This window comes from Callospermophilus lateralis, chromosome 1 (genome assembly GCF_048772815.1).
Source record: "Callospermophilus lateralis isolate mCalLat2 chromosome 1, mCalLat2.hap1, whole genome shotgun sequence".
Taxonomy (NCBI): domain Eukaryota; kingdom Metazoa; phylum Chordata; class Mammalia; order Rodentia; family Sciuridae; genus Callospermophilus; species Callospermophilus lateralis.
Window position 1 is genome coordinate 128,843,738 of NC_135305.1, and position 27,403 is coordinate 128,871,140.

Consider the following 27,403-nt stretch of genomic DNA (forward strand, 5'->3'; position numbering starts at 1 on the left):
TGGTCACCACCCGAATATCCGCAATGATCACTGGGGAGCGTGGCTGTGTGGTGGGGGGCAGGGTAAGCCCTCATTTCTTGCACGATCCATTGGTAACCCTGCAAACATCCCTACCCAGTAAAACGGCCTCACATGCATCACAGTTTGCTTTTTAGGCAAAATTCTGGGCCAGTTAGTTGAAGGGAAAGAACATTTTTCAATTTAATTCCAAAGTAAACCTCCAGCTGTGATACAGAAACACTTATTTTCCTGTAGATTTATTTTTTATCTTAGCAAACATCTTCCAATTGCTTTAGAGCTTCCAAGCCCTCCTTCAGCTGGCTCTGAGGGGTTCATAGGCAACATTTCCAAATTGCAAGAGTAAAGTGGAGATGAGGGTTGGATCTTCTTGAAAATTCTTGAAACATCAGTTCCCCATTGTCCCTATGAAAACAGTGTTCTCCTTCCTGTCAGAGGACATCTGCCTGGAGTTCTGGGGAGCATCTCCCTATGCCTTCGAGAACTCAGGATGTTGCAACACAGTCCCCGACACACCCAAGCAGCTCAGCCTTCCGTCACCTGCAGATTGATGGGCAGATCTAATGCATCCTTGCAGAGCCCCAGGCCTGCAGAGCCAAGCTTGGCTCCTGTTCTCCTGGGTCTCTGAGGCAGGAAAGTAACCATGGATGTCCCTTGGTGGAAAATACATTCCCAGGATCAATATGTCCCAGTAGGGTTCCTTAACCTCTCCCTTGGATCATAAGTGTAGGCAGAGGGAAGAAAGGTGACCCAGGAGTGGGGCCTGATCGTGGCTGCACCAGGGTGATCACCGCACATGGCCTGAGGAGGGAAGTAGTGACCCAGGAGGCACCTACCCGCTAGGTGCCACTCAGGTCCTGGCTGGGAACGAGCTTCCTCACAGGGTGTGACCGGAGGGCAGGTGATGAGGACCATGGACACTCACAGCAAGGTCCAACGACAGCCAGGCATGGTGCATCACCAGCCATTGTCCCAGGTCTAGTGCAAGGGGAGGGTAAGGGCCCTGGAGCCAGGGACAGGAAATCCACAGAGGACCACATGGCTGCCCCTCCAGCTGCAGGTGAGGGCAGGAGGTGGAGCTGCCTACAAAGGGCACGCCCCTGGACACAGCAGGCCATAGAGGGAATCCCAGGGCAGGCCACCCTACGGGCTCTGTTCTTGCTGCACACAGGGCTCTGAGGATCTCGCTCATCCCCGAGAGTCTCCAGGCTACCTGAGAGGCGAGCGTTCACATCACCATTCTGCAGACTCAAGAACAAGGAGCCGTCTCCTTTCCACGGTGCTAGCGATGGACATTTTTATTTTATTTTATTTTTATTTCATTTTATGCTGAGAGTGAAGGATATGTCCTGGGAATTTCAAAAGCTCTTGTAAGGAAAGTCCCTGGTTTCCACGGGCTTCTGGGTAAAGAAGGTGACTTCTTCTTCTACTCATTATGATGAAAAGTGAGACTCTTCAAAATGCCCAGCAAACCCCCCACGTCCTGGGAAATTCAGTCCAGTTACATCAGTCCTGGGCGAGAGGACCTCTTCCCACACCGTCTAAATGAGGAGTGCAGCACCCCCAGGCTAGGCCCAAAACTTAGGTTTAAGTTTTAAGAAACTTGAATAAACTGTGAGGAGAAACTCTTCAGGACCACGCAGCTGGAAACCCGCAATAACCACCCCTGTCCTGTCTCTTCCCCGGCCAGCAGCGGCCAGTCACTTTCTGATGGTGCCTTGTGAAATGTCTCCTGATTTGTCCCTGTCAGGCCACCAGAGTGCTTGCTGCCCTGGGCACAGCAGGGTCCCTCCTGCTCACCCTTCAGGACAACCTGTGCCTGGCCCAGGGAAGAGCTGGGTGAGGCCCAGTGAGGGCCGATGGTTGTCTTCTCAAGGCCCCTCCTCAGAACACACAGAAGTGACCACACAGGATGTGTTCTGAGCCCCTCAGGCTCCACTCACGATGCAAATGGTCTTACATGGAAGATCCAAAGGCCCACGCACTCCTTCCTGAAGAGGGCGCTGCCCAGGCAGACCCCGGACGTCCCGGCCTCCCATCCAGACCCTGTGTTCACAAGGGGCCAAGGACGGCCCCAGTGACTGAGGATGTCATGTTCTTCACTAAAGAAGCCCCAAGGGGCTGGCGGTGCCATGCAGGTCTCCTGCCTGCGCAGACAGGGCTCTGCGGGACGGGGACACCCTTTTTCCAGCTCTGACTCAGTGGGCATGAGAGCTGCAGCCCCACAGGAAGGGAGGCTTGGGTGGTCCCTCCCCGGCTGCTCTCTGCCTGGACAGAGGAGGAGGCCTGAGCAGCCTGGTTTTCCAGGGAGAATGCCTTCATTGTAGCTAGCTCTAGCCTGTTTTCTTTAAAATGAGCAACAAACTGGGAGATTCACTTGAGTTTTTCCAGGACCTGGCTGGCTCTCTCTCTGGCTGCATATGCGCAAGTCAAGAGTTAGTTTCTCTGGCAGGTTTTTTTTTTTTTTTTTTTTTTTTTAATTTCTCATCTTCTGGTGAGAAACTTTTCACCATCATTGCTAGTTACTTCCAATGAACATTTAGTTTTTGGCTGGTTATAAATATATTAATGCACAATCTTGAAAAAAAATTCCTTTGAGATGTAATCACTCTTTTCATATATCAAAGAATGGAAGCCCCAGAATGCTTTGGTCAGCCCTGAATGCTCAGAAATTACAGAAAAACAAGAGAGGTCCCTAGGCTGCCCCATTGGCTGTCCCCGATTGGCACAGCCCTGGCGTCCCAAGCTGCGTTGCACAATTACAGATCCCAGGGAAGCAAGATGGGGATGTCACCTGGACTCTCTGTCCAGTATTTAGACTTGAGGTCTACGTTGGTCCCGCAGAGCTGCCTGCCCACCAGGGCCCTCGGAGATGAAGCCGGTCTGAATTCACCTTCAGTAGCTTGCAGTCGAAAGGGTTCCAGGCACCACGTTAGTAGTTATTTTGTCGTGCCTTAGAGGCAGTACAAGACACGATAACCATTATACTAATACCTCACCTCAACGAGCATTCTTGTTTTGAAGGCAGCCATAATAACATCCTATATCTTTATAATGATTTTGCTTTTTCAACGTACTTGAGTGTCTTATCTTTTGCAAATAGGCAGGAATGGAGCACTGACACCCTAACTGCGGCCGGTGCAGGTGTTAGTCTGCAAACCCTCTCTTTGGAGGGTCCAGAGTAGATATTGTAGAGTGGTAGGCCAAGAAGCAACGCTGGGCAGAGGAAGGAACTGCACATAGCCTTTTGAAATGCAGACATTAGAAGCATTGAAACCGCTGCTATCTCGTGAGGGGTGTAGGCAGTAGAGCGCGTGTGGCCCACGGTTACAGTGGACACGATAAGCCAAGAGGGATCATTCTCCAACCTCAGTGTTCACAGATCCTCCTGACAGATGTGCCTTCTGGTGGACATCTGGCATCATTGTCTGACCAGTGTCCATTCCCCACCTCTCAGTGAAAGCCAGATTTTCCCTTGATACCCCACATCCACCAGCTCTCAGGGTGATCAGGTTCCCCAGGCCTGGCCAAGCAGAGCACTGAGTTTCTCTGACTTTAATGTTTGGCTTCAGGTTGGCACACAGCAATCGATTATGATGCTCTTCAGAGCCAGCCCAGGGCTGTGCATGCGTGATTGGCAAGGAGGATTTATTTTTTCTTACTGGATGTAATTCTATGAAAGTGCTAGCATGGCACTGTCAGGGCCACCTTGGGGTCTATCAGAGAGTCACAGAGCTGAGGGGGAAGAGAAGACACAGCCCTCCTGGACGATATTGTTAGGGCACCTGTGTGGCCTGCAGCGGCACTACTGGCACGACCTATGAGGTTCTTAATCCCTACCCAGACCTCCTAAGTCACGTGTACAAGCACATTCAAGTCCGAGAAATACTTTCTAGACCTGGAAGTTCTGTGAGCCAAGTCTAAGTTGGGCTGGGTTTGTAGCCCTTGATACCCAAAGAACCTCAATCCACCCATTCCTGGTCATCCTGAATGCAGTCAAGCAAGCAGGCTGTGTGCTAGCCGCCTCTCGCCAGCACAGGCTGCTAAGCATGACGGCAGGGCGAGGCACAGTAGTGAGCATCGTCTGCATGGTGCACCTCAGATTGAATTGCAGCCCACCCAGAGCCTCTTGGAGCCCCTGCCGATCAGGCTCCTTCAGTCTGGGGCACTGAAAGAGTGCAGCCACCATATCTCTCACACATGGAGTAGGGATCAGGAAGAGCTAGAGGGCCCCTCAAGGACTGCACGGTCCAGAGCTCCCTGAGCTTCCAGGCATGCAGTCTAACCAAGAATGACATTTGCTGACTCAGGTCCCCGGGACTTCAAAGTCACTTGTGGCCACAGCATAACCTAGCCCACCCCAATGGGTACGCAGCACGGCCCACAAAGCTTCTTAATAGAAAAGAAACAGAAGAAAGGAAATGGACTTAAAGAAGAGGTAAGTAGGTAAGGATGAATGTGGCCTGGGCGTGGCAGGCACCACAAGGGCCCACAGCTCACTGAGTCAATAATGGCTCCTCCCGGCTGGAGGGAGGTGGGAGGCTGGGGGTCAGCACCCCTGGGTTTGCAACAATGCACGTGTCGAGGCGGGGGCGGCCAGGGCAGCACATCTTACCATGGCCAGCGGCACGATGCCCACCAGGTCCTTCTGGCTGATGAAGATCTCGGATACAGCGATGTCGGTGGTCCCCTTCCGCGGATATTCCACCTGCCACGTGATGGGCTGAGTCCCCGAGAGGCTGCTGAAGCTGGCGATCTCAAAGTTCATCTGCACAACCTCGCTGAACAGACTGCTGCTTCTGGAAGGGAGCAGAGGGGAGTGGCGTCAGGCTGACCTCCTTCAAAGACCCTCTCCCTTCCCCCTCCAAGGCAATCTTAGACTCTACAGATAAAGAAGAGGCCAGGGTTTGGTGGGGCACCTAGCATGGGCCACCACCTCCAGCTTGGGAGTGGGCGGCCAGGATAGAGCAGCAGCCACACATTATGGGTCCAGGATTGGGGTGTTGAACATGGAGCTGGCATCAGCCTGGGCCTCAAGGAGGCTCCTGATGAAGAGATAAGCCAGTGGGCCTGGGCTGGCTGTGTGCATCCGTGTGGCCTTGAACTAAGCAGACTCCTTATATTTAGTGTCATACCTGCAGCAGATGCAATATCGTCTCCAACCCCTGCCCTCCTTCCCAGCTGGTCCCTCCCTCTCTCCTTGGGGATAACAAGCTCTTCCCACTCCCAGGCTCCCCTGCAGCCAGATGCAGGCTCATAGCAGGGTCCACAAGGCAGACCCCACTCATTTGGGGCTCAGAGTTAAAAGGGGTCATGAAACATCAGCAGTGGAGGAGGCTGGGATTCCCTGGAGGGCTGAGTTCCGGGTTCTTCAGGGCGGCTGTGGGTGCTCCCGGCAGGCACCCTGGTCCTCATATTCTCAGTCGCTGGTGATGGGGTCTCTGCAGAGCCTGGTCACTTTTTCATGGTCTCTATTATCCCTGCTGCCCTGGCTCTGGCTAGGAGGTTAATACCTTCAATTCGGCGGCTCTCCCAGTCTCCCAAGGTTGTCTGAATCGCCGAGTGTACTTCAGTGAAGCCTCTTGTGCTCAGAAGGCCTCCTTAGCTGAAGGGCCCCTGTGTCTGAACCTAAGAATTCCAACTATTCTGTGCATCCTGGGGCAGGGAGCCCAGATAGATGTTCAGGAAGCTCACCTAGCATACTTCAGAGCCAGCGACAGTCCAGACTTTATTTCTCAGATGCCGAAATTTAGGCCTGGAAAGGGAACATGGCTTCCTCCGACCTGAGTGGCAGCATCCACACAGAGCGCTGTGTCTCCTGCTCCCTAGTGCAGTGCTCTTTGGCACCCGCCTCTGTGGCCAGACACGGCCTCCCAGGCACCAAAGGACCTTCTCAAGACAGGGAACAGCCAACTGTGTCCTTGGACCAAACAGCAGCTGGCTACTTTGGCAAGTCACGCTTTATTGATGCAAAGCCCTGTGGGACAGCTTGCGTTCTGTCTGTGGCTGTGTTGGTGACACAGAGGCAGGTGTGAGTCACGGCATCGCCTGCATATCCTGAAGCACACACTATCTGGACCTTCGAGGGGAGCCTGCCAGTCCTCGCCGTCAGCTGGAGAAGGAAGGTGGTGGCACTGTCCGCAGCTGTTCCATCACCAGAACTGAGAAGAACCAGGAAGGAGGGGTGTCCACTTGTCCAGGGTCCTGGGGAGCCTTGGGGTTCAGACCAGGATTGCCTAAGCAGTGAGTCACCCATCGGCACCGTCTCAGGCTGGAGTCTTGAGGGTAGGCCACCTGTTTGCAGGCAAATTCAAGAGGGTTTTCCATCGCACATCACGGAAGACACACCAGATGCACTGAGCAGTGGCCCCCTGAGCGTGCGCTGGTGCTGGGTGGAGGAGAGCCACCTTTCCCTTTGCCAGGGCGAGAATCAGCCACAAAAGAACCTGCAGGGTCTTCGGGGCTTGCTCCAGGCTGAGGGCTGAATGCACTTGGCACAGTCCGTGGCTGAGCTGGAGATAATGGATGCACCAGCCCAAGCTCTGGGACAGTTGGATCCTCCATGAGCTCTCTGAGCCTGACTTGGGGCCCGGAGAATCGTGATTAATGAAACGCCAGGATCCCTCTGGAAGGGAAAATAAACCCAAGGTCTGGACAGTCCAGTCGGGCTGCATCTCAGGAGTGAAACTTTGGTCTTGGACAATGAGGGGTCTGGGGTCTGGAGTGTTTCCAAATTGGGAGATGAGCTCTTGCCCCAGGAACCAGAGGCCCTGGCTTAGATGCCCCATGACCTCCAGGGCATCCTCCTCCCTGGCCACAGGCACTCCTGAGTTTCCAGGACTTAATTTTGTTCTCCTAGTGAGGGCACCGGGGACCTCCCCACCTGCCATGGAGGAGGGTCCTGGCTGGCTGGGCCTGCTGGAGGTGCCACCGCTGCCTGGCTACTTGGTTGTCTCCTGCCAACCATGGCTCCTTGGGACTGCACATGACCAAACTCCACTGCCCACAGGCTGGGTCTGCGGAGGCCCCCGGGAGGCCTGTCCTGATGCCAGGCTGCAGAGTCTCCACGGCTCCCGCCTACACCTGGCTGCATCTCCTGCAGCATATTCTTTTGTGACCATCTCTAAGGCTCTCAAATCTCTGAGGCTCAGCGGCATCACCCCCACTGGATCACGGGTGTTCCCACCACAGGGAGGGGAGCAGCCTACAGGGGGTAGGACTCCCCCTGCTGCAGCCATAGCTCCTGTAGCTCGGCCAAGGCTGGGAACGATGGCTTGACTCGGATCGAGAAGGAAGCAGTGTTTTCCCTGGCGTTGAAGGACTGGTGGTATGATTTTCAAGAGTGAGGTTACCTGCCTAAGGGGGGTTTTTGTTTTTGAACCAAGGATTGAACCCAGGGGTACTTTACCACTGGCCCATATCCACAGCCCTTTTAAATATTTTATTTAGAGACAGGGTCTCACTGAGTTGCTTAGGGCCTTGCTAAGATGCTGAGGCTGGCTTTGGACTCATGATCCTCCTGCCTCAGCCTCCTGAGCTGCTAGAATTACAGGTGTATACCACTGTGCCTGGCCTTTCAAGAGATTTTGCTAAAGTGCATACAGAATGGAAAGAAGACCCTACTGTTAATGAGATTCACTATGTTCCAGGCACAGGCCCAGGCTCCATGCATGCGTCATTCCAAACCCCACTGAAACTCCGCAGGGTGTGTGGTTGCCAAGACTCCCAGTTCACACCAGTGTTGGAGCAGAGACTCCTGACTCTGCTTTTGAGCAGAGTATGGCACAGATAGGGCATAGGTGGAGAAGAAATTGGATGCCAAGAGCAGAAAGGAGCCCAGAAGCCCACCCACCCTGCAGCCCACCAAGGCCCCACTGGTCCAGAATGCAGTGAAATGTATGCCCAGCTCCAGGGAAGTCTTCTGAGGTGGCTGAGAGGGGATAGAGGCAGAACTCCATCTCAGTGTCCAGCAGGAGGATGGGTGGACAGTAAGATGGCCTGGACTGTGAACAGAGACCACTGAACGTGGCTGCTCCGTGAGGGGGGGCCTCAGCACCCACCACACTGGCACACAGGAAGCAACTGGCAGTTCCTTCATGTGAGGCCATCAGAGAGAGACGACCCGAGGGCCTGGTGTCCTCTGCAGCCCTATGTCACGATGAGCCTTGTCAGCTGGGTCAAGTTTGCAGAGAACCCTGCAGAGCCTAACGGGCCCAAATGACCAAGTTTCCACCTGAAATGCCTTAGCAAGCCTGGCATGAACCCCATCAGGCTTTCCACCTACAGGAGGGGTGGGGGCTGGGGGAGACGGGAGTGAGCGGCAGGGGAGGCCTGGAGCGGCACATGCCATTCTGCACACTGGGGTGTGTCCATGGGAAAGCCCACTGTATTCCCCAGTGAAGCTGAGCATGGTTAACAGTGCCCAGGCAGCGGCCAGCCTGAGCCTGGCCCCAAGATCCAGTGTCTCTCAAATCCTGGTCACAGGAGTCCACCTCCACGCGGCTTCCTCATCTCCTCATCATCCCCCGGCCGCTCCCATCTGGCCCTGGTGCTACTCAAACACAGCAAGTGCGTCTGCCCTTGCTCTCCACCTCGGCTGGCCCCTCACTGCATGCACCCTGCTGTTCATGACACACTCTTCACATGACCCTGGACCCTCGCCTCCGCTGCGGGCTCACCCTGCCCCTTCATTTACATGTCCACACATTACACTGTGCACCCCTTTGCACCTGGTGGACCTCATGCCCCCTCCTTCTCCAAGGCCAGCTCCCTGACAGCACGACATGGCCCCTTCCATTGCCTCCTCAGGTCTCATCACTGCCATAATCCATGGGAGGCACCCAGCAAATATTTGTTGAATGCGTGACATGTGAGCGATTGCTCCCCAAGCCAAGCTCCCTGAGACTCGTGATTTTCTTTCCTTCCACTAGTCAGGTTAATATTAATTTTTGCTCAAGACGGGAGTCGGCTTCCTTGGAAGGGAGTGCAGGCGCATCCTTGGGAGCTATCAGCTCTTCCAGAAGCCTTGAACCTGTTCCAGGAGCAAAGCGAAAGGCAGAGCCCCCTGGAGGCTCTCCAGCACAGACACGCTCGAGGTCCACTCCTGAAACTTTGCATTTTCCGAATATCACAGAAGACAGACGCTGGATCTGTTCCAAAGCTTGCTATTGAATTTTATGCCTGCTAAGCTCTACTAAATACATAATGAGGAGGCCGAATTAACTATGCAGAATTGTAATTTACAGTTAATGTTTGTAATTGATGAGCTGCGGGTCTCTGTGGCAGCGCTAACTGCTGAGATGAGAAGGCCCTGAAGGGATAAAGGAAAGTTTCCTCTTTGAAAACAGAAGGCTTCCTCAACCAGTTTTGTGCCCACTCATCCATCGTCCAGCCACTGGACACTGACCAACACGGATTTGTGCCAGGCACTGTGTGAGAGACGGGGAAGTGAGCCACTGTGGCCCACAGCACCTGTGGGCAACCCAGGAGTCCCCAGACCCTGCTCTCCACTCACTGCTTACTTGGCTACAGACACGGTGAGGAGACTGCCCAGTGGTGGTAGATCATCAAGCCTAGGTGCTGCTCTGCCCTGGTCCCCTGGGTTCCCTTCTTTGGCACCTGACTACAATGATGTTTCCAATTTCGGGTCCCCTTGGAGTTGAGAAAGTGCTTCTCTTTGAACTTGGGGGTGCAGACCACAAGTACTCTGAAGGAACTTGAACTCAGAACCTCTGCTGTCTTATTTAAGATGCTCAGCCCTGATTGATGGCAGGAGGGCCTGCTGGGCTTTAAGGAGATACCAGTGCTTTTTAAAAGTGGCCTTCCCCTCTCTCTTTCAGATTGGGCCAGCAGGGGGTGGGCCTGGACGTCCCTCTTCTTGTTTGGCAAAGCCTCTGAGGACACCCCAGGGGCAGGTAGGGTAAAGAAGCACTGATTTTTGTTGGTTTGGTTTTTAAGGGAGTAGTATCAAGTACGAAGGTCTTTTTCTTGTACCCAAGTCAGCAGCAGCAAGATGGGACAGGGTCTCATCCCAGCCAAGCTGTAGAGGCAGGCCTGAGTGCCCTGGCCCCCTGGCCCTGCCCTGGGCCTCCTGGTGCCACAGACAGCCCCATAGTCAGAGCACAGAGGGCCTCTGCCTGAGACATACACTGTGCCTGAGACAGAAGAGCTGTCCCTGCGAGGAGGCTCTGCGGAGGGACTCACTCCAAGGACTAGTGGGGTGGTAGGTGAAAAGGGGGAAGACACTTCTGCCTCCAGAGGTGAGGGACAAGGTCGCGCATGGGTGTGGGGAGAGCGCAGGAGTTGGGTCCCAGAGCGGAGCTGTGGGGCTGGAGCCATGAAGGACAAGGGCCTCTTCCAGAGAAACCCTGCAGCCGAGAGAGCGCCCTCAGCTTCCTCCTTCCACCCTCCGACTCTCGCCCTTCCTCAGGGCCTCCCTCTGGCTGCACAGAGCCAACAGCCCAGTGGGCAAGTTTGGTCCCTTGCTGTAATCCAGGTGAAAGGACCCAGTGCTGGCAGCCCCCCACCCTCCATGACCCAGTTAGCAAGGGAGCTTGGAAAGTCCATTCTGCAGGTTGTGGAGTGATGGACTGAGACCAAGTGGGCCCTTGGCCAGCGCTGCCCACCTTGACTCCCACACGAGCACCTCCGCCCACTCCACTGAGGGAGGTCCAGCGCAATGCCCCAGCTAGGGGCGACTGGCCAGGAGGTGACAGTAGCTTCCCTGAAACAGACAGGAGCTGAGACCTGCCCAGGGTGGAGTTGACCAGGGGAAGGCACCCCCAGGGTTTAGGAAGGGGCCCTGTGAGGGAAGACCCCTGAGGACCTAAGATGTGTCCCAACACCTAGGGGAGCAACCTGAGGGACCCAGTGTCCGACACCCCTGCCTCTGCTGGTGGTGGCAGTGGGATGGGGTCCTCCAAACTCCGTCCTTCCACATGCACTTTTAAAAAAAAAATATCTTTTTATTTTACTTTTATGTGGTGCTGAGGATTGAACCCAGTGCCTCATGCATACCAGACGAGCTCGCTACTACTTGAGTCACATCCCCAGCCCAACATGTGCTTTTTTACATGTTCTCAATACTGTCTGCCTTTTATCTTTAAAAGGTTTTTTTTTTTTGTATTAAAATAAATAAAATGCATCACATGGGGAAGAAGCATACTGGGGGCCACTCTCCTCCCTGGCTCAGACCCTCCTGGATCCCAAGACAGCGAGCAGCTGACACAGCAGGATGTGGGGCTCCCATGGAAGGATCTGGGTGCAACTGGATTACAAGGAAGAGTAGCAAGGGCCATGCAGAGTGGACTGCCAGGCAGAGGCCTCTGGTGGTGGGCAGGGTCCTGGGAGAAGAGCAGAGAGGGTTGGAAAGGATGGGCCAGGAGGGAGTGGACTGGGAAACCGTAGGAGAAGAGGGCAGGACAGGGAGGCAGTGGGAGCAGCTGCCCAGCAGGGAGGGAGCGGGAGCTCCCCGGGTCTCCAGTGCTGGTATGGGAGGCCGGGGACTCGAAGCTCCTGGAGGTTTTGCTCTGAGTGTCACTAAGTGTCACTCAGTCCTGCGGGGGTTATTCAGGGCATGCTCTGCCTGGCCTGGAAGCAGCCAGTTCTCCAGCAGGCTCTGTGGCTTGACCTGTCCATCATTGTCCATGGCTGTCTTCCCACTGTGAGGAGTGGCACCCCTGCCCCTGCTCACCCCACAAGCCAGAGAGGGCAGGGAGGTGAGCAGGGAGGTGACATTCCTGTGAGCAGGGAGGTCCTTCTGTAATATACAGCTCCTGAGGCCACTTCTATCTTTAACTGTCTCCCTGACTTCCTACCTTAGTTAGAGGACCTGTGTCCTTCCCTGGGTCACTACGTCTTTCCCTCTCATCCTCCGTCTCCCTCCTCCCTGTGCCGCTGCTCTGGGCTCTTGGCTGCTGCACAGACCCACTGAGCTCACCCCACCTTTGCATGGCTGCTCCCTTTGGCTCTCAGCACATGGCCGGCTCCATCCTGTCACCCAGCGTAGAAGTCGTGACATTCTGAAAGTTGAACGCCAGACTCAAGGTTTCACCCCCAGTGCCCACGCTGCACTTTCCCCCCTGCCGAGGGTTAAGCTCCTTGAGATGAAACTTTGTCAGGTCCCTGTGGGGTCCCTGAGGCTTAGCACAGTGCCTGGAAGAACAGGAGGGGTGACCATACCTGCATTTGTTCAGAGGATTACTCTGGGTCCCTGCTCCACCTCTGGCATCATGGCCCTGATCCCCCAAGGCCTGGTGCGTGCCTCACGGCCTCCTGAGGATCACCTCTGGTTCCTCCCAGCAGCACTCACTGTCCTCTCTGGAGGACACGCCCACTGGGCTGATGTCTTCTGAGAAGCAGAAGTGAGCTGGAGGCCAGGTGGGAGGAGGCAGCCAGCTTCCAGACAGGATGATGGACATACATAGCTGCCATCTCTCCAACCAGCTGCAGTTCTGTGGCTCAATGGGAAACTGAGGCACCAGGGCACCCCACTTGCCCTGACAAGCCTGCCTTCAATTTCTAGTGGCCCCTCAGTGTCAGGGACAGGCCAGGGCCAAGTGTCAACCACCTGCTCTCCACTCACCCAGTGTGTTGGGTCTGTAGTTCAGGAAAAACCATCACGAGGTGCCTGGACAGCATCCCTAACAGAAAATAGACAAGCTACAAAGAACCAGCTCTGCTGAAGGGGACGGCCTTCTCCACCCCAGGCTCCACTGTGGCTATGTCGAAGCATTTGACCACGTGTTCGCTCACACATGGACTTCACTAAAAGGGCTCTTGCGTGGGGTTGGGCACCAGGGCCTCCGTGCAGTCCAGGACCAGCCGTCGTTGTCCTGTTCCCATCCTCCTCTGGACCCCATGGGACACTCAGGGTGCATACTTCAGAACTTCCCAGCATCTGTCTGTCTAAACAGCACACAGGATGATGGTTTCCTTCTGAGGAATGACCCTTCTGCTGTCGCATGGAGCTGCGATGGGTGATCAATTCCTGGTGGCTCCCCCACCCCACTTTAAAATCACAGCGTCTGAGTTTTGACCCTCAGGTTCTGTGTGGCCAGTGAGTCTGAGCTGGGTGCTGTGCCCTCCCAGGTCCTTGCCGTCCAGCCTTGCCAAGAAAGGAGAGCGCAGGGTGCAGTGTGGCGGTGCCAGGTCACCCACCCCAAGCCCTTGTTGAGGCTGCTGTCCTGCCCTCCCTGTGACCATCTGCTGTTTGCTTCTTGCCCTCCCCCCACCCCCAACCAGGGTTACCTTAGCCAGATTTGGCTTCTGCTGCTAGGCATCCACAAACAGACTGACTGAGCCTGCTGGGCTCAGTCTTCCCTCTGTAAGAGCAGGGTGTTGAGCTCTTGGAGTTAACATTGGCAACAGAGCTGTTCACCTCACACCTGTCGCCAACTCTGGGAAGCCAGAGCTCGGGACAGCAGGCTCCAGGAGAAATCCCCGCCCTGCTCAGGCCCTGGAAACCACATTGGACTCACTCATCTTTAAACGGTTCCTTATATTCCGACAAGGAGCAGCTTGGCTTCAAAGGCAACAGATGCCGTGAACAAATGTCTCCCCTGTGGGCCATCACTTGCTGCAGGAAGAGGGTCAGATACCAGGGGAAAATGCAGCCAGTGGAAAAATCAATGGGGGACCAAACCTGATGTTCCCCACTCTGTCCCCTGGGGAGCCGGGTTCTCTCCCAGCTGCGCTGACCCTTCTGACCCGTCTTGAGAAAGAATGCTTGCTGGCCAGCAGCCCTCCCTCTGCAGAGCCTGGCTCTCTGGAGCAGCCGTGATGGAGAGCCAGGGGCGCTTTTCAAATCCACAGCCCTGAAGCTGTAACTATCTAGCCGAGCCCATCCAAGGGGACCTTCCATTTAGAAAAAGCCATTCTTAGGTGACTTGGAAACCGCCGGAATGGAGAGTAAAGATGCCAAAATGAACCGCATCCTTTGAGAAATCAGTTCCGAGGCTGCAATTTCATTTTCAAGTAAACTCCATTTAGAGGGACTCCCCGGACCCAGGGCTGTTGGGAATTGAATAATACTGTGTTCACACTGGAAATGGAAAACATCGTCCTGTTGACAAATGGTTTCAATCCCAGAGCCCTCCTTGCACTCAAGTGTTACAAAGCAGCCGTGACAGCTGTTCCTCCCTTTGCTCTCTCTATTCCCAGCCTTGTTTGGGAGGGACAGCGGTGCTGGGCCCGCTGGGCACTGGCTGGGAGGTTTCTAGCTACCTTCATTTACAGCATGTGACACGCAGTCTTTCAAGAAATGTTTACTGTGCACCTACAGCATGCAAGGCAGGTTTTAAGGAGCTGGGGACACAGCAGCAACAAAATGCATCCCGATTTTCATGGAGTTTGGTGCCAGTGTCTGTGTGGGGGCTGGGAAGGTGGCAGGAGGTGCTGCTGATGGGGGAGGCACCTAATAATGAATTCCCCAGACCCTTCCTTTCCGCCTAGCTTCCTGGTCACAGGGCTTTGCTGGCAGTTTGCACAACTGTGCTGACCGGGGCAGATGGTGATTCTCAGACACCACCAGAGCCTTGAGCAGGCGCTTTGCTACTCACTCGGCCTGATTTTCTGTCCTTTCTTGTTTTATAAGCTGGGACTCAGAGAAAGCCCTCCCTAGCGCAGGAAAGCCAGAGCACATGAGGTAAGCTCCTAAGGCAACAGCCAGCGCTCTCTACGATTCTGCAGGTGAGCTCAGGAGAGGGGACTGAGAGACCTGGAAATCCAGATGCAGTAGAGGAAGCATGAGGGGCAAGAAGAGTTTCAGTAACTGCTGTCACCTGGCTCTGTCTTCAGGATTGCTCAGGGGGTTGAGCTGCTGGGTTAGGAGGGAAACCACCTGCATCAGTGCTCACGGTGTGTAGGAGTGTGTGTGTCCAGTGTGCACCAGTTTCTGGCCCTGCATGGGAGGTGCTAGCCTCAGAAGGAGTGCCTGTCTCAAGGACAGGTGATGGCAGAACCGGAACCCAGATCCCATGCAGATGTCAGCCACGTGCAGGAGAAGATTCCCACTCTTACTAGCTGTGTGACTGATGATAGGAAGGTGTCTCTGGGCTAAGCGAGGCAGCCCTCAGAGGATGGCCCCAGGATCCAGAGAGCAGCTTCCAGCTCAGTTGGGGGCAGAAGTCTTTGTTGAAGCTTTCATTTGAAGTGGGGAGGAGAGGAGAGGGGACATGAAGAGGGACAGGGTGGCCTGATGGGGCCAGCCTCCTGGTCCCAGACGGTGCCTTCTTGCTGTGTCCTCATAGGCTGCCCTCCAATCCCTTTCCTGAGAGCCCTACTGCCATTCATAGAGTACCAGCCTCATCACGTAAGCACCTTCCGAGCCCCCTCCTCTGAACCCAGCCAGCGTGTCCTGGTGGGATCCAGCCTAGGATCTCAGGGGACACAGCCCCCACACTGGGTCCAGGCTGGGTTCTTGCAGCCCCAACAATCCACCACCCACCAGTGAAGTAAATGACCAAAAAGCACATACACAGGCCTAAGCCACCCATTGTCCCTCACCTGAGCTTGACCTCGGAGTCTCCAGACATAGGGATCATTTCTTCACCTTTAAGACAGGGTGCATGGAAGCATCTACCCCCCACCCCCCCCAGGCCGTTAGTCACAGTAGCATGAGTTGCTAACAGCAGGTGCCCAGAGCCAGACCTGAGCCACTCCTAGCACTAAGGAGCTGCTGCTGATTGTCTTTGGGACTCCAAACTTCAAATTTGGAATGCACAGCACGCACATGGTGTTTGGCCAGATCTAAGGGCCATTTGTTCTGTTAGTTACTTTGTATTTCCTCTGTAAATCATCTTGCTTTTTTTCTGAGGCCTACATACACTTGTTTAGCAGAAGATTTTCTGTCAATCCATAAAGCTGAAAATGAGACGCACAGCCAAAATTTGAGGAGCTAGAGGACGGGGGCCCCGGGTCTCACTGCCAGAGGGAGCCCCGTCCAGAGAGAGATGGAGATGAGGTCACTTTCTCATCTTGCAATTTGATTGACTTAGTGCCATGGGGCACATGACCCCACTAAAGCCATCTTCTACAGTCTGAATGCTTGTGTCCCCCAGCTCCACACAAACCTCAGTTCCCAGGGTGGCGAGTTTGAAGGTGAGGTCTTAGGGTGAAATCAGGTCATAAGGGTGAGGTCCTTGAGAAAGGGATTAGTGCCTTAGAAAAGAGAGCCTTTGCTCCTCCTGCTGTGAGAGGTCAGGTGGGAAGACACTGTGAAGGAGCAGCCCTCACCTGACACCACATGGGCTGGTGCCTTGACCTTGGACCTGCAGACTGTGCTCTCTACATTTCTGCTGTTTAAGGCCTCCTGGTCTATGGTGTTTCATTATAGCAGCTGGAAGGGACAAAGGCATCATTTTCCACAATGCCTCAGGAATCAGGGCTTCTGTGGCTTATTTGGCCTCTGATGTCCACTGTCACCAACACTCACTGCAAGCAAGATCACTACTAGGACACAGACTCTGAAGGAAGCCATAGATGACCTGCCCTGGCCCCGACTAATTCTCCCTCCAGTGCAAGTGCACGGAGCTGAGGGGAGGAACCCAGAGCGGGGACTGAAACTCTGAGCTTTGGGGCCCTTGGCTCCACTCTGTCCCCTTCCTACAGCCTCTGCATCCCCAGGTGAGACCCAGAGGCCCAGAAGGGGCACTCAGGGGCATCTCGGGGCAGGGTCCCCTTAACTCGCCGAGTTGGAACGAAGGCTGCAGAAGGGTGACCTGGACCTGCAACAGGTGTGCCTGCAGGACGATTCCGGGTGGGAGAGTGGGGACGGCACTGGAGCCAGGACACAGGCGTGGGTGGCGGGGGCTCCTTTCCACTTCAGAATCCGCCATGTCTCCTGGTTTCACCTGGACTCCTCCCACGTCCACTGGGCTGTCTGTTTAATAGTTGCCAGGACTTCTTTTCACAACAGGCATGATTGCTGTGAAAGAGGGAAGTGTGGCGAATGCAGAGGACGAGTCCTACGTCTTGAAGGAATATTTTTAAAAAGACAGCAGTTTGGTGGTTTTATTTGCTTATGTAATAGTGGAAAAATACAAGCTGCAACCCCATTTCACCCTGTAGCTAATAATCTTTTTAACTGTAACAGAACAGAATTCTGGTCTTGCAAAGTAGGTCACAGGTTGCTAAATAAATACCACTAAATTTATCTTTATAATACATACTACATATTTATAAAAGCACAACATATTAATATAAATACATACTATAAATTACTCGTAAGCATATAGAAGGTACTTATTATATGTATTGCTAAAGTAAGCACATTTGGCTAATGCAATTGTTTAGTTTTTTTTTTTTTTTTACATTTTAAAAAAATTTTAAATGTAACACACATACATAGTAACAAAAGATTTAAATAGTACATAAAAATACAGGGTGCAGGGAAGGTAAGTTTCCCTCCACTCCCAGCATTTAATTTCCCAACTTCCCTCCCACTGGATAGCCTTGCTGAGATCTTCTGCATTCACCAAAGTTCTCCACACTTCTCCACCGTGACCCCACGTGAGTAGTGTTGAGCAAGTCCGTGGTGTCATGCAGGGCACAGCTGCCGACTCCAAAATGCTTTTCATCTTGCAAAACTGAGCTCTGTGCCCATCCAAGTAGCCCCATTTCCCATTTCTGCAGCCGCTGGCACCTGCTGCTCTCCGTCTCTCTGAACTCAGCTGCTGGGTGGTGGGGGGGGCTCCTCCAAGAGGAGGCTGGTGTGCGCCTCCTGTGGCCAGCTGAGGTCTTGGACTCCATGGTCCACCTTCATTCCCCACCTGGGACAGCGGCCACCCGTGCGGCTCTGCGCCTCGCTTTTCTTACTTTGCAGATGGGCGGAGCAGGCACAACCCATTTTCAATAGCCGTGGACCATTCCAGCTGGTGGAAGTGCAGAATTCAGGGACAGTCCTTTCCTTCTCCGGAACACAATGTCATGGTGATAATATGAGTGTGCACTTGTGAAGTCACTTCAGGGTGTGCCTGGAAGCCATGCTGACCCTGGTGAGGAATGGGATCTCCATGGCTCCGCGTGCCTTTCTCCTGTCCCCTTGGCAGCCAGTTGCCTGCTCACTTTTTCTTACTCTCGAGGCTGCTCCTGGCGTGTTCTAGAACAGGTTCAGCCCCCTCCAATGTCCTCTTGTGGGTCGTCTCCCCAGCAAGGCCGGGCCGAGGCTGGGTCATAAGGCTCTAGTTTCTGTTCCGCTCATACTCAGTTCCCTGCCTGCCATGAGGTCGGGGAGCAGCGTTGGCAGAGGAAACTTGAGGCCATGAGGGTGGGTCTTCCTGCGGCACCCCTGCAGCGCTCCCCACCCCCATGTGGCACTCGGCTTTTCTCCACCTTCTGTGCATGGTGTGGAAGCGGCAGCTCTCCATCACCCCATTCTCCTCTCCAGGGACTGTGAATAAAACATCTGTTTTCTCCATGTCTTCGCCACTTGGATGGCCCTGAGCTGGCCCCGGCGAGCTAATGCAGTCAAAAGAGATGAGAGGGGAGGTCGGGCATCCGGATGCCACTGCCTGACTCTGGAATGCGCTCCAGCTGGGCCCAAACGTGGCTAATATCCTGGCCGGTCATTAAATTGGCCAACTTTGCATTTTAAAGACTGGGAAAGAGGTTCAGATCTAAGGAGCCTGGGATTTTGTAACCGCTGTGATGAGAATCGATCAAAGGAAAGTCAAAGTGAGCTGGGAAACGCTGCCAAGCCCCCTGAAGCAGCTGTCCCCCCCTCGGCTGTGACAGAGAGGCTTGGTCGCCTCCCCTCTAGACGGAGGTGGAAGACTCCGCGGATCTCGCTCCCATCTGTGTGCTTCCCTGTTCAAGGACTGCTGTGTTTGGGAGCTCACTGCAATTTGCAAATTAAACATTTATTTTGTTAGTTTGTATTTTCAAAAGAAAGAAAAATTAAAAAAAAAAAAAAAAAAGAAGTTCCCAGTGTCGGAGGCAAACAGAACCGCACTGGAGTCAGAGCGGCTGGGAATTGGGGCGTCCACAGGAAACACCAGGGGTTGCTTTCTCTCTGCTCCTGCTCCCCAGAGCCTGGCAACCTTCCTCTGACTCCAGCCCATTTTCTTCACCATGTTCCCGGGGCATCTATAGGGCTGTTTGCTGGTGGGTGTTACCTGTGGTTCTCGCCCAGGGCAGCTTTGCCCCTGGGGACATTTGTGCCATCGTGCCAGGGCAGGGGAGGGCCAGCCCTGGGCATCTGTGGCTAGAGGCCATGGTGCTGCTCTACACCCTCCGAGGCACAGGGCACGCGTGTCACAAGGACTCGCTGGCCCAGGGTGGATGTAGAGAGGAAGCTGGGAAAACCCCTCCGAGGTAGAGGGGTCCCATAACTATAGGCAGCAATCTGAGGACAGGAGTCACTGGTGCCAGTTTGCTTATCAGGAGCGGTGGGGACCTCGCTGTCAAAAAAACGCCCAACTCCTCCTCAAGGCTGGCTGACTGGCACCATAGAGGCGCCTCTGTGCTTTGTAGAACAATCAGAGATTCATCGTGTTGATTTTAAAATGCGGCATGGAGTAAAGCGCATGCAGTCGGGTGGCCCAACCTCCCCTCGGGGGCTGAGAACCTGGACTGCCCCAGCCAGGTGGTGGCCATGCAGGCTGACATCTGCCAGGCTGTTTACTCGGGCTGCTCTGTGGGTTCATTTTCCACCTCGTGACGACAATTCACCGTGGTGTTCCCATTTCACAGATGGCGAACTGGGGCTTGGAGAGATCAGCTACCGACCCAGGTCCCGCAGTCAGTGGGCCGAGTGGATCTGAACCAGGCTGGCCAGGTCTCTCCCACCACCTGGCCGACTCCGCCTCAGCTTCCCCGTTTCTCCCACCTTCTCCTTGCTCCTTGGTTCGGCGTCCTGTCCAGGTCTAGAGCAGTTCACATCCCTCTGAGGCCTTCTGACCACCCTGGGGCCGACTTGCTTCTCTCTGGTTCCACAGCCCAGGGGTCAAGACAGTTGTCCTGGCTCCTTCTGGCTCACACATCTCCACCCCGATGGCAGGGCCCTGCTTGTCATTCTCCTCCTCTCCCTGTCACCTGCCCAGCATGCAGGTGGGTATAAGCAGGTGGCAAGCACATCTGAGTGAACTCTGTGGTTGGCTCCCAGTCAGCCAGGGTGGGGGAGGGAGCAGAGCTTCCACCAGCCATTTCCTTCAGCAGGACTTATCAGGGCCTTTTTTGTGTATGTACATGATGTTTGATGGGCAAGAGAAATCGCATTGTCCTCCAAATCTATTCAGCCAGAGACCCAGGGCGATATGTTTGAAGGACGTTATGGCTCTGATCTCACATGGCCTCCAAAGGCTTGCATGTTGGAAACCTGATCCTTAGTGGACAGCACTCTCTGGAGGAGGTGAAGCCTTTAGGAGCTGGAGCCTAGTGAACAGAAGGGAGTCTCGGGGTGCATGCCCTTGAAAGGACATCGAGACTCTGGCCCTTCCTTTCTGCCTCTGCTTTCTTGGCTGCTATGAGGCAAGCAGCTTTGCTTCACCCGATGCTCTGCCATGATGTTCTGCCTGGCCACAGGCCCACGGCAGTGGGGCCAGGAGACTGTGGACTGAAACTTCTGAAGCCCTGAACCAAAATAAACCTTCCTCCTTTAAAGTTGGTTTGTCTCAGGCATTTTGTCATAGCAATGAAAGCTAACTAACCCAGAAGAGGGTGGGTAATGCAAGAGGGGTGTTTGTGCTCTCCTGGATCCAGCATGTGGCCACAAAGTGGCCAATTTCAGCAATTTCCAAGTATTATGTTGACACAGCCATTGAGACACCCTCAGTGGATGACACTATGGTGAACACAATTCCTAGTAAGGGCCACATGTGACCAAACCTGTGCTTCAGGGCAGTGAGATTGGGAGGGGAGGCAGAGAAAGGGCCCCTCCCTGGGCCCCCACCCTCCACAGAGCTGCAGTGCAGGGGTCACAGCCATGGCTGGGGGCTCCTCATGCTCCCCGCTGATGCTGCAAGATGGGGCCACTTCCAGAAGTGGAGCTTGGTTTTCTTGAACAGGTTTGAGGCAGCAGCCTTCCCCTGGAGGACCTGTTAGTTATCACCGGCAGGTGTGGTGGGTAATCCCACAAGTCCCCCGGGTCATTTCTTTCTGGAGTCATATTTTTATGATTTTTCCTGTAATTATAACTGGGTTTATCTATTACCTTTTTTAAAACAGTTAAAACTCCCATCCTCAGGTAAGCTTAGCGTGGGGAAGGAGCGATGAGAAAATCATTTGCATCTGGTAATTGGTAATGCCGTGAGAAGCAGCCTTGGAGGCACAGTGAGTTTGGGTAGATAAGCAAGTTAAGGGGTATAACTGGTGGGGGGCAGGAGGCACCAGATCGGACCTGGGAGAGGTGGTCTGGTCATGGAGGAAGATGCAAAGAACTGTTGGCAGCTGGCCATGCCACTTGGATGCAGCCCCCAAACACCAGGCAGGAGCCACAGTCCGGCAGTGAATTTTGCTTACCAGGTGTGCATACAGCAGGCGCTCTCACACGATTTTAAGTGGATTAGTTTGGGAGGCGTGGGGCCGACAGCTGCCTGGCTTGGAGGCATGACCTACATTCTAATTTAAATGCATCTTCTGCTCATGCAAGAGATAAGAAGGGGGTTCTCCTGGGGCATTGGGAAACAGGAGGGGAGCCTTTTAGGGCCACTCAGCTCCACCGGCACAGAGAGGCGCGGCCCCAGGCCAGGGGTTTAATTGCATTTCTTTTATGGCTGCCTTCTATTTATGGCAAAGGATGCTGGTTTCACGTTCAGGCGGGATGTGAAGTTCCCTCCTGAAATGTATTTATTAGAGGGAGGAGAGAGAGGAAGGCAGTTGACTTTCACATACAGGAGTAAGTCACAATGGTACAGCTGACCTGTGGCATCTGGTTTGGAAACCGCAGGGTCTTCCCAGAACAAGGCAGCTGGAGGAGGGTGGGGTGGAGGGGCCTCTTGTAGCCCAGGCAGAGGCCTTGAGAAGTGAGGACAGACTTGGGCTCTGTGGGGGCTAAAGGCCTGTGCCCACTTTGTGACCTTGAGACGGGACCATAAAACTTTTAAAAGATCAATAGGTCTTCAGGGGGCGAGGCTGGATGGAGAGCTGGGTTAGCCCCTGTAGAAGGCACTGGGGGAAAGGCCAGAGGGTCTCCCAGAGACCTGTTCCCACAGCTTAGGACAGAATGATGGCCCACGGTCTCAGAGACATCATAGTCCAGCATGGCTTTGGCTCCAAGGAAGCCCGGTAGGAGAGGCTCAGGCCTGGGGATGTCCCCCAGTTGCCATCCTGGTGGAGCCCAACACGCATATCGGGCACAAATGGTGATGCACCTCCCTTGTCTTGTACCCGTTTTTCTCTCAATGGAGACAAAACACACTGGACCAGAAGACAAGTGCAGCCTACGTGGCAGTTCCACATGGTGGGTCCACATGGTGAACTGTCACCGGCCACGGAAGGGATGAGGCCCTGACGGGAGGCTTGCTTGGGCCTCGAGAATATCCTCGTGCTGAGTCCCACGCAGGACAGGAAGAAGCACGCAGCTTGGGATCTGTCTGCATGGAACTTCCAGAGGAGGCAGGTCCAAGACACAGAAAACAGACTCGAGCTTGCCAGAGGCTGGGGGAGGGAGGCCGAGTAAGGGATGGACTTCCTTCTGGGGTGATGAGAATGTTCTAGAGTTGATGGTGATGCTGGCACCTGTTAATAGATGTGTGGAAACCCACCAATGGAGCACTTTAAGGGTGGGTCAAAGATATATGAAAGGCGATGTAAACAGAGCCCGGTGCACGGTGCGTACCTGAAGCCCAGTCACCGTGCCCTGAGCAGCTCTCTCAGCAGGAAGGAAATGTGTGACACCAGCACCAAGACCGATACCAACTAGGGGAACTCAGGCTTGAGCTCAGGAGTCAGACCCCTGCCTTCCAATCTCTGCCTGCCAGGAGCCATGCCATTGAGGGTGACAGTTCTCATGGGACACAGGAGTAACTGCTGAGGACCGTGACTACAAGGAAACTGGAGAGGCACCTGTCACTCCCGCCAACATACTCATCCAAGGGAAGTCTCAGGTCCGGGCAGATGGGCTGCAGAGAGGAGGGCACTGGACAGACGTCGTACCCACCCTGTGCTTTGTGGGTTCTGAACACAGAGGAGCACTGGGGTGTTGGCCATGTCAGGACAGCTGGCCCATCTGGCTTTAGGCAGCATAGCAGCCACACAGCGTCAGAAGCATCCCTGTGGACTCTGAGCTGGGCCAACGACGCTGTGTTCTGTTCAGCACACACCCCTCTGTCCTTCCACTCTACAGAATTTCTGCCTGTCTTCCTGACCTGGTTTGCGATTCTGTAAATTGTAGATAACTGATAGCCATGCAAATGCCTCCTGTCAGGAGACACGCTTACAAATTATGCCCAGAGGAGAGACAATGGATTTCTCTCCCCATCTGTGTGGGAAAGTCAGTTTCTTAACTACTTACACAATTTATTTCATGGCCTGTGTATGTCTCTGCCTCTTAAATTCCCCTGAGAAGGGTTACATCTTATAGGTTTCTCCATTCGTCATCATTAAAATTTTTGACACACGTTCATTTTGTATTTGTATGACTCATGATTTTACTGTGTTTTTGAGAATCATCCTGTAGTAACGTGAGAGGAGTTAGTGAGAGGAGCCAGGGCTGTCCATGTTCAGGAAAGCCACGATGAGGGACCATAAGGGTTAGGTGAAATGGTGAGGCAGGGCCCCAGACTGGCATTGGTGGCTTTGTAGGAAGAAGAGGGACGGAGCTTGGACACCTGCTGTCTTGCCAGGTGACATGCCCTGCTGTGCTGTGATGCTCCTGAAGCCCTTACCAGATGCTGAAGAGATGCAGGCACCATGCTCCTGGACCCCGAGCCTCCAGCACTGTGAGCTCCACAAATCTCCACTCTTTATCCATCACCTGGTCTGTGGAATCCAGTTAGAGCAAGAGGAAACGGAGGAAGATGGTGGGAGTGCTGTCAGGTGGAAGGAGGAGGCAAAGTGCTTCACCCAGACTCCAACCCAGCGAGGGTGCTCAGAGATATCAGCTATAAACAGCAGTGCTCCAAGGGTTAGAATGAAAGTCACGATTAAGGGAGACTGGATAGCACCATATGTGCACAGGATGCTCGAGTCCTGCAGGGTGGAGGAGGAAGAATGAACAAAGGAGCCAGGAGAACAAAGGAGCCAGGAGAACTCACGTGTGCAGTTCAGGCACCCTGGGCCCAAGGATACGGGGGTCTGGGTAATCAGAGCCAGGTGTGGAGGCTATGGATCCCAGGTGGCACAGGCACTGCCCCTGGGCTACATCAAAACTGCCTCTAGAGTGGACATCTGGCCCATCTGCCATCTGGTACAGAGTCTCCATCCTTCCAGAAAGGTCTCCACTCCTTTTTGGTGCCCAAGACTTTATCAGGGACTCAGACCTAAGTAGGACCAGTTCAACACCCAGTTCAAGAAGTGGGCATGTGACTCAGGCCTGGCCAATCAGAGGCTAGCAGAAACTACAAGTGGGCATGTGATCCTCTCCTGGCCAATCAGAATCCAGGAGAGGAAGAAGCACATGATTGGTTCTGGGATAAGCACATGATCTGTTGTAGCCAATAAGCCTCTACTCTGGGATATTTGTGGGAACTCTTGAGAAGCAGAAGTGGCTTTTGTCTTTTTCCGTGTGATTTTTCCCAAAGAGGATGAAGACTTGGCAATGGGCAGGACAATCTGCCTCTGAACAGAGAATAAAATCCAGGCCTTCTCCATAGCTTTGAGGCCCTGCAGCCAGCCATACCTAAAACCAGCTCTGATTTCTTAAACAGATTTCAGTTAGGCTTTTCTGTCTTCATAACCACACAAGTCTTCATCAACACACTCTGTTTTAAAAGACAAATTCCTATGATTCCTCATACAGAAGGTCCCTAGAGGAGTCACACCCATAGACAAAAGTAGAAGGGCTGTGACACTCGTATTTAACAGGGACAGAGATTCAGTTAGGGACAATCAAAGAGTTGTGGAGATGGACGGTGGTGATTTTATAATATGCTAGTGCTCCATGCAGCTGAAGTGCACACTTAAATGCGGTTCAAATGGTCAATTTTGTATTATATATATTTTACCACAATAAAAAATTTATTTAAAAAACACTTTCTTGTGTAAAGACTTGACAGAGAGATGTAGAAACCTGTTACAGTACATAGTAACTCAGTTACAGTATTTTTTACTGAACATTCCAGATCCCAACCTCAGACTGAATTGGCAGGGAAATACATACATATATAAGTAATTTTATATGTATGTATTTTTTTAACCAAATAAGAAGGCTAGAAGATAGGGAAGCCCAGAGTTGGTTGATTCAGAGACTCCACAATGCCATCAGACAGTCCCAAGTTTCTGCTCGGCCTTACAGGGCATTGGCCTTTGTCCTCAGACTTTCATGGTCTCATCTCCAAGCTCCAGCTGCAGCCATCCCACCCCCATGCAGCTGAATCCAAAGACTGAGGAGAGGGTGCCCTCCCGAGCCCTGGGACAGCCGGCTGCTTATCCAACACTGGCCTCCTTTCTTGCTTATTGAACTCTGAATTGTTCAGAGCGGTGCTGTGCACGGGTGACAATGTTCACCTCCCCGAGTCTCCTTGCTGGCTGGAGTGATGATGGGGTCCCATGCAGTAATGAGATATAAGCAGACATCCACTGGCTGTGCTTCCAGGAACGGTGTTGTCCTCTGTCCCAAGGAGACAGACAGACCCAGCCTTTGCCTATTGCCGTAAGCCCTGCTCCTCCCACAAACACAGTGACTGCATGTTCAGCCACCGTCCCGTGAGCATGAGAGAGGCCACCGCACACCAAACATGGTGCAGCAGGAAGAGAAAAGGAACCTGTGTCCCCGATGGCTTTGTGGAACCACCAAACCAACTCCAGTCCCAACACTGGTGTCTGAACTTCATGTCAGAGCAAAGGAGAGCCCATTTAGCTGGGCCACAGGAATCTGGTTTCCACACACAGCATCAGCAAGACTACCCATTAGGGCAGGGAATGCCTATTAAAAAGAAGAGAAAACCAAATTCCGGAGTTCAGTCTACCCAAGCACCATTCATCTGAGCAGTTTTCTCTGACCCGCACATCAAAACGAGATTTGTGAAGGCTGCGAACGTGCCCAAGTGTTGTTAATTATTTGGGAAGGAAATTGACAGCAGAAAGCACACCCCACCTGGCCGCGTGCCCGTGCATGTCAGAAGGTGCCGAGCGTCTCTCTTCAGTGTGACCACAGTGTGTGGGGTGCATTCTCAGTCTCTCCTGCTTGCTTTTTTACCTTTCCACCCCTTTGTGGTGCTACGGAGCTTTAGGCTAAGAAACAACCCCAGCTGTCCCCACTTGGAGCATTATATGCTTCTTCCTATTTTTTTCCTAATATGGTCAGAGTTTAGTTTTCATCTCTCGCTTCCCGTCTCTTGTTAACAGCACCGTAATAAAAGGACCTTGAAACTGATCAAAGAAAATGCAGTGCAGAAAGCAGACGTCCCAGGGCTCGGGGGGCACTCAGGCTCCAGTGCATCTGAAGTTGGTTTTTGATTTTATTTAACTTCTTTTTTTTTATCCTGTCTTTTATGATTTTGGCAAAAGATGGAATGCAATCAAGGTTCTATTTGCAGCAGCTGTGTAAGCAATCCCCGTTTAACTGGAGACAATGAAAAATTAATCTCAGCCCAGTGTAACTAAGTTTTCACAGAAACAATGAAGCCCCTTGAACATTATCGTCCTCTGCAGATGTTTGCTGACTGTCTTGATTTACCAAATTGCCTGTCGGCTTTACTGCTCCCTCCTCAAGCAGCACCTAGCGCCAGCTCTGTCTTCATGTCACCTGCTTAATAAAAAGCTGATGGCATAAATGGAGGATGTAAATTGTGCTTTCTTTTTATTTCCCCTCCAGCCGCCCGCCCTCTACTCTTCACTCCTTGGTACGAAATCTCTGTCCTACACTTTTTTATGTGTACTATAGACAGATCCTTTTGCAGCAGTAGGTGGAAACGCTCACTCTTTCTCCATTTACGGGCTCATTGGTGGCCCAGCACAGTGGCACACTCTAATCCCAGTGACTCAGGAGGTTGAGGCAGGAGGATTGCAAGTTCAAGGCCAGCCTCAGCAACTTAGTGAGGCCCTAAGCAAATTAGTGAAGACCTGTCTCAAAAACATTCTTAAAGAAGTGCTGGGGATGTGGCTCAGTAGTTGAGCACCCCTGGCTTCAATTTAAGTTCCCCAAATAAAACAAAAAGAGCTTGTTAGTGCTTATTCATCCTTTTATTTATTATTTATTTGGTGCTGGGGAGTGGACCCAAACTGCGTCACATCCCCAACCCTGTATTTTTTATTTTTTATTTTGAGACAGGGTCTTGCTAAGTTACTT

General features: G+C 53.2%; 1 protein-coding gene across 1 annotated transcript in view; it reads right to left on the bottom strand.

Moving 5' to 3' along the window:
- Tmem132c (transmembrane protein 132C) overlaps nucleotides 1-27,403 on the bottom strand; it is a 180,584-nt gene that overhangs the window by 43,580 nt on the left and 109,601 nt on the right. The window contains exon 4 of the mRNA XM_077110130.1: nucleotides 4,634-4,817. Coding sequence (XP_076966245.1) covers nucleotides 4,634-4,817 — 184 coding nt within the window. The remainder of the gene's footprint in view (nucleotides 1-4,633; nucleotides 4,818-27,403) is intronic.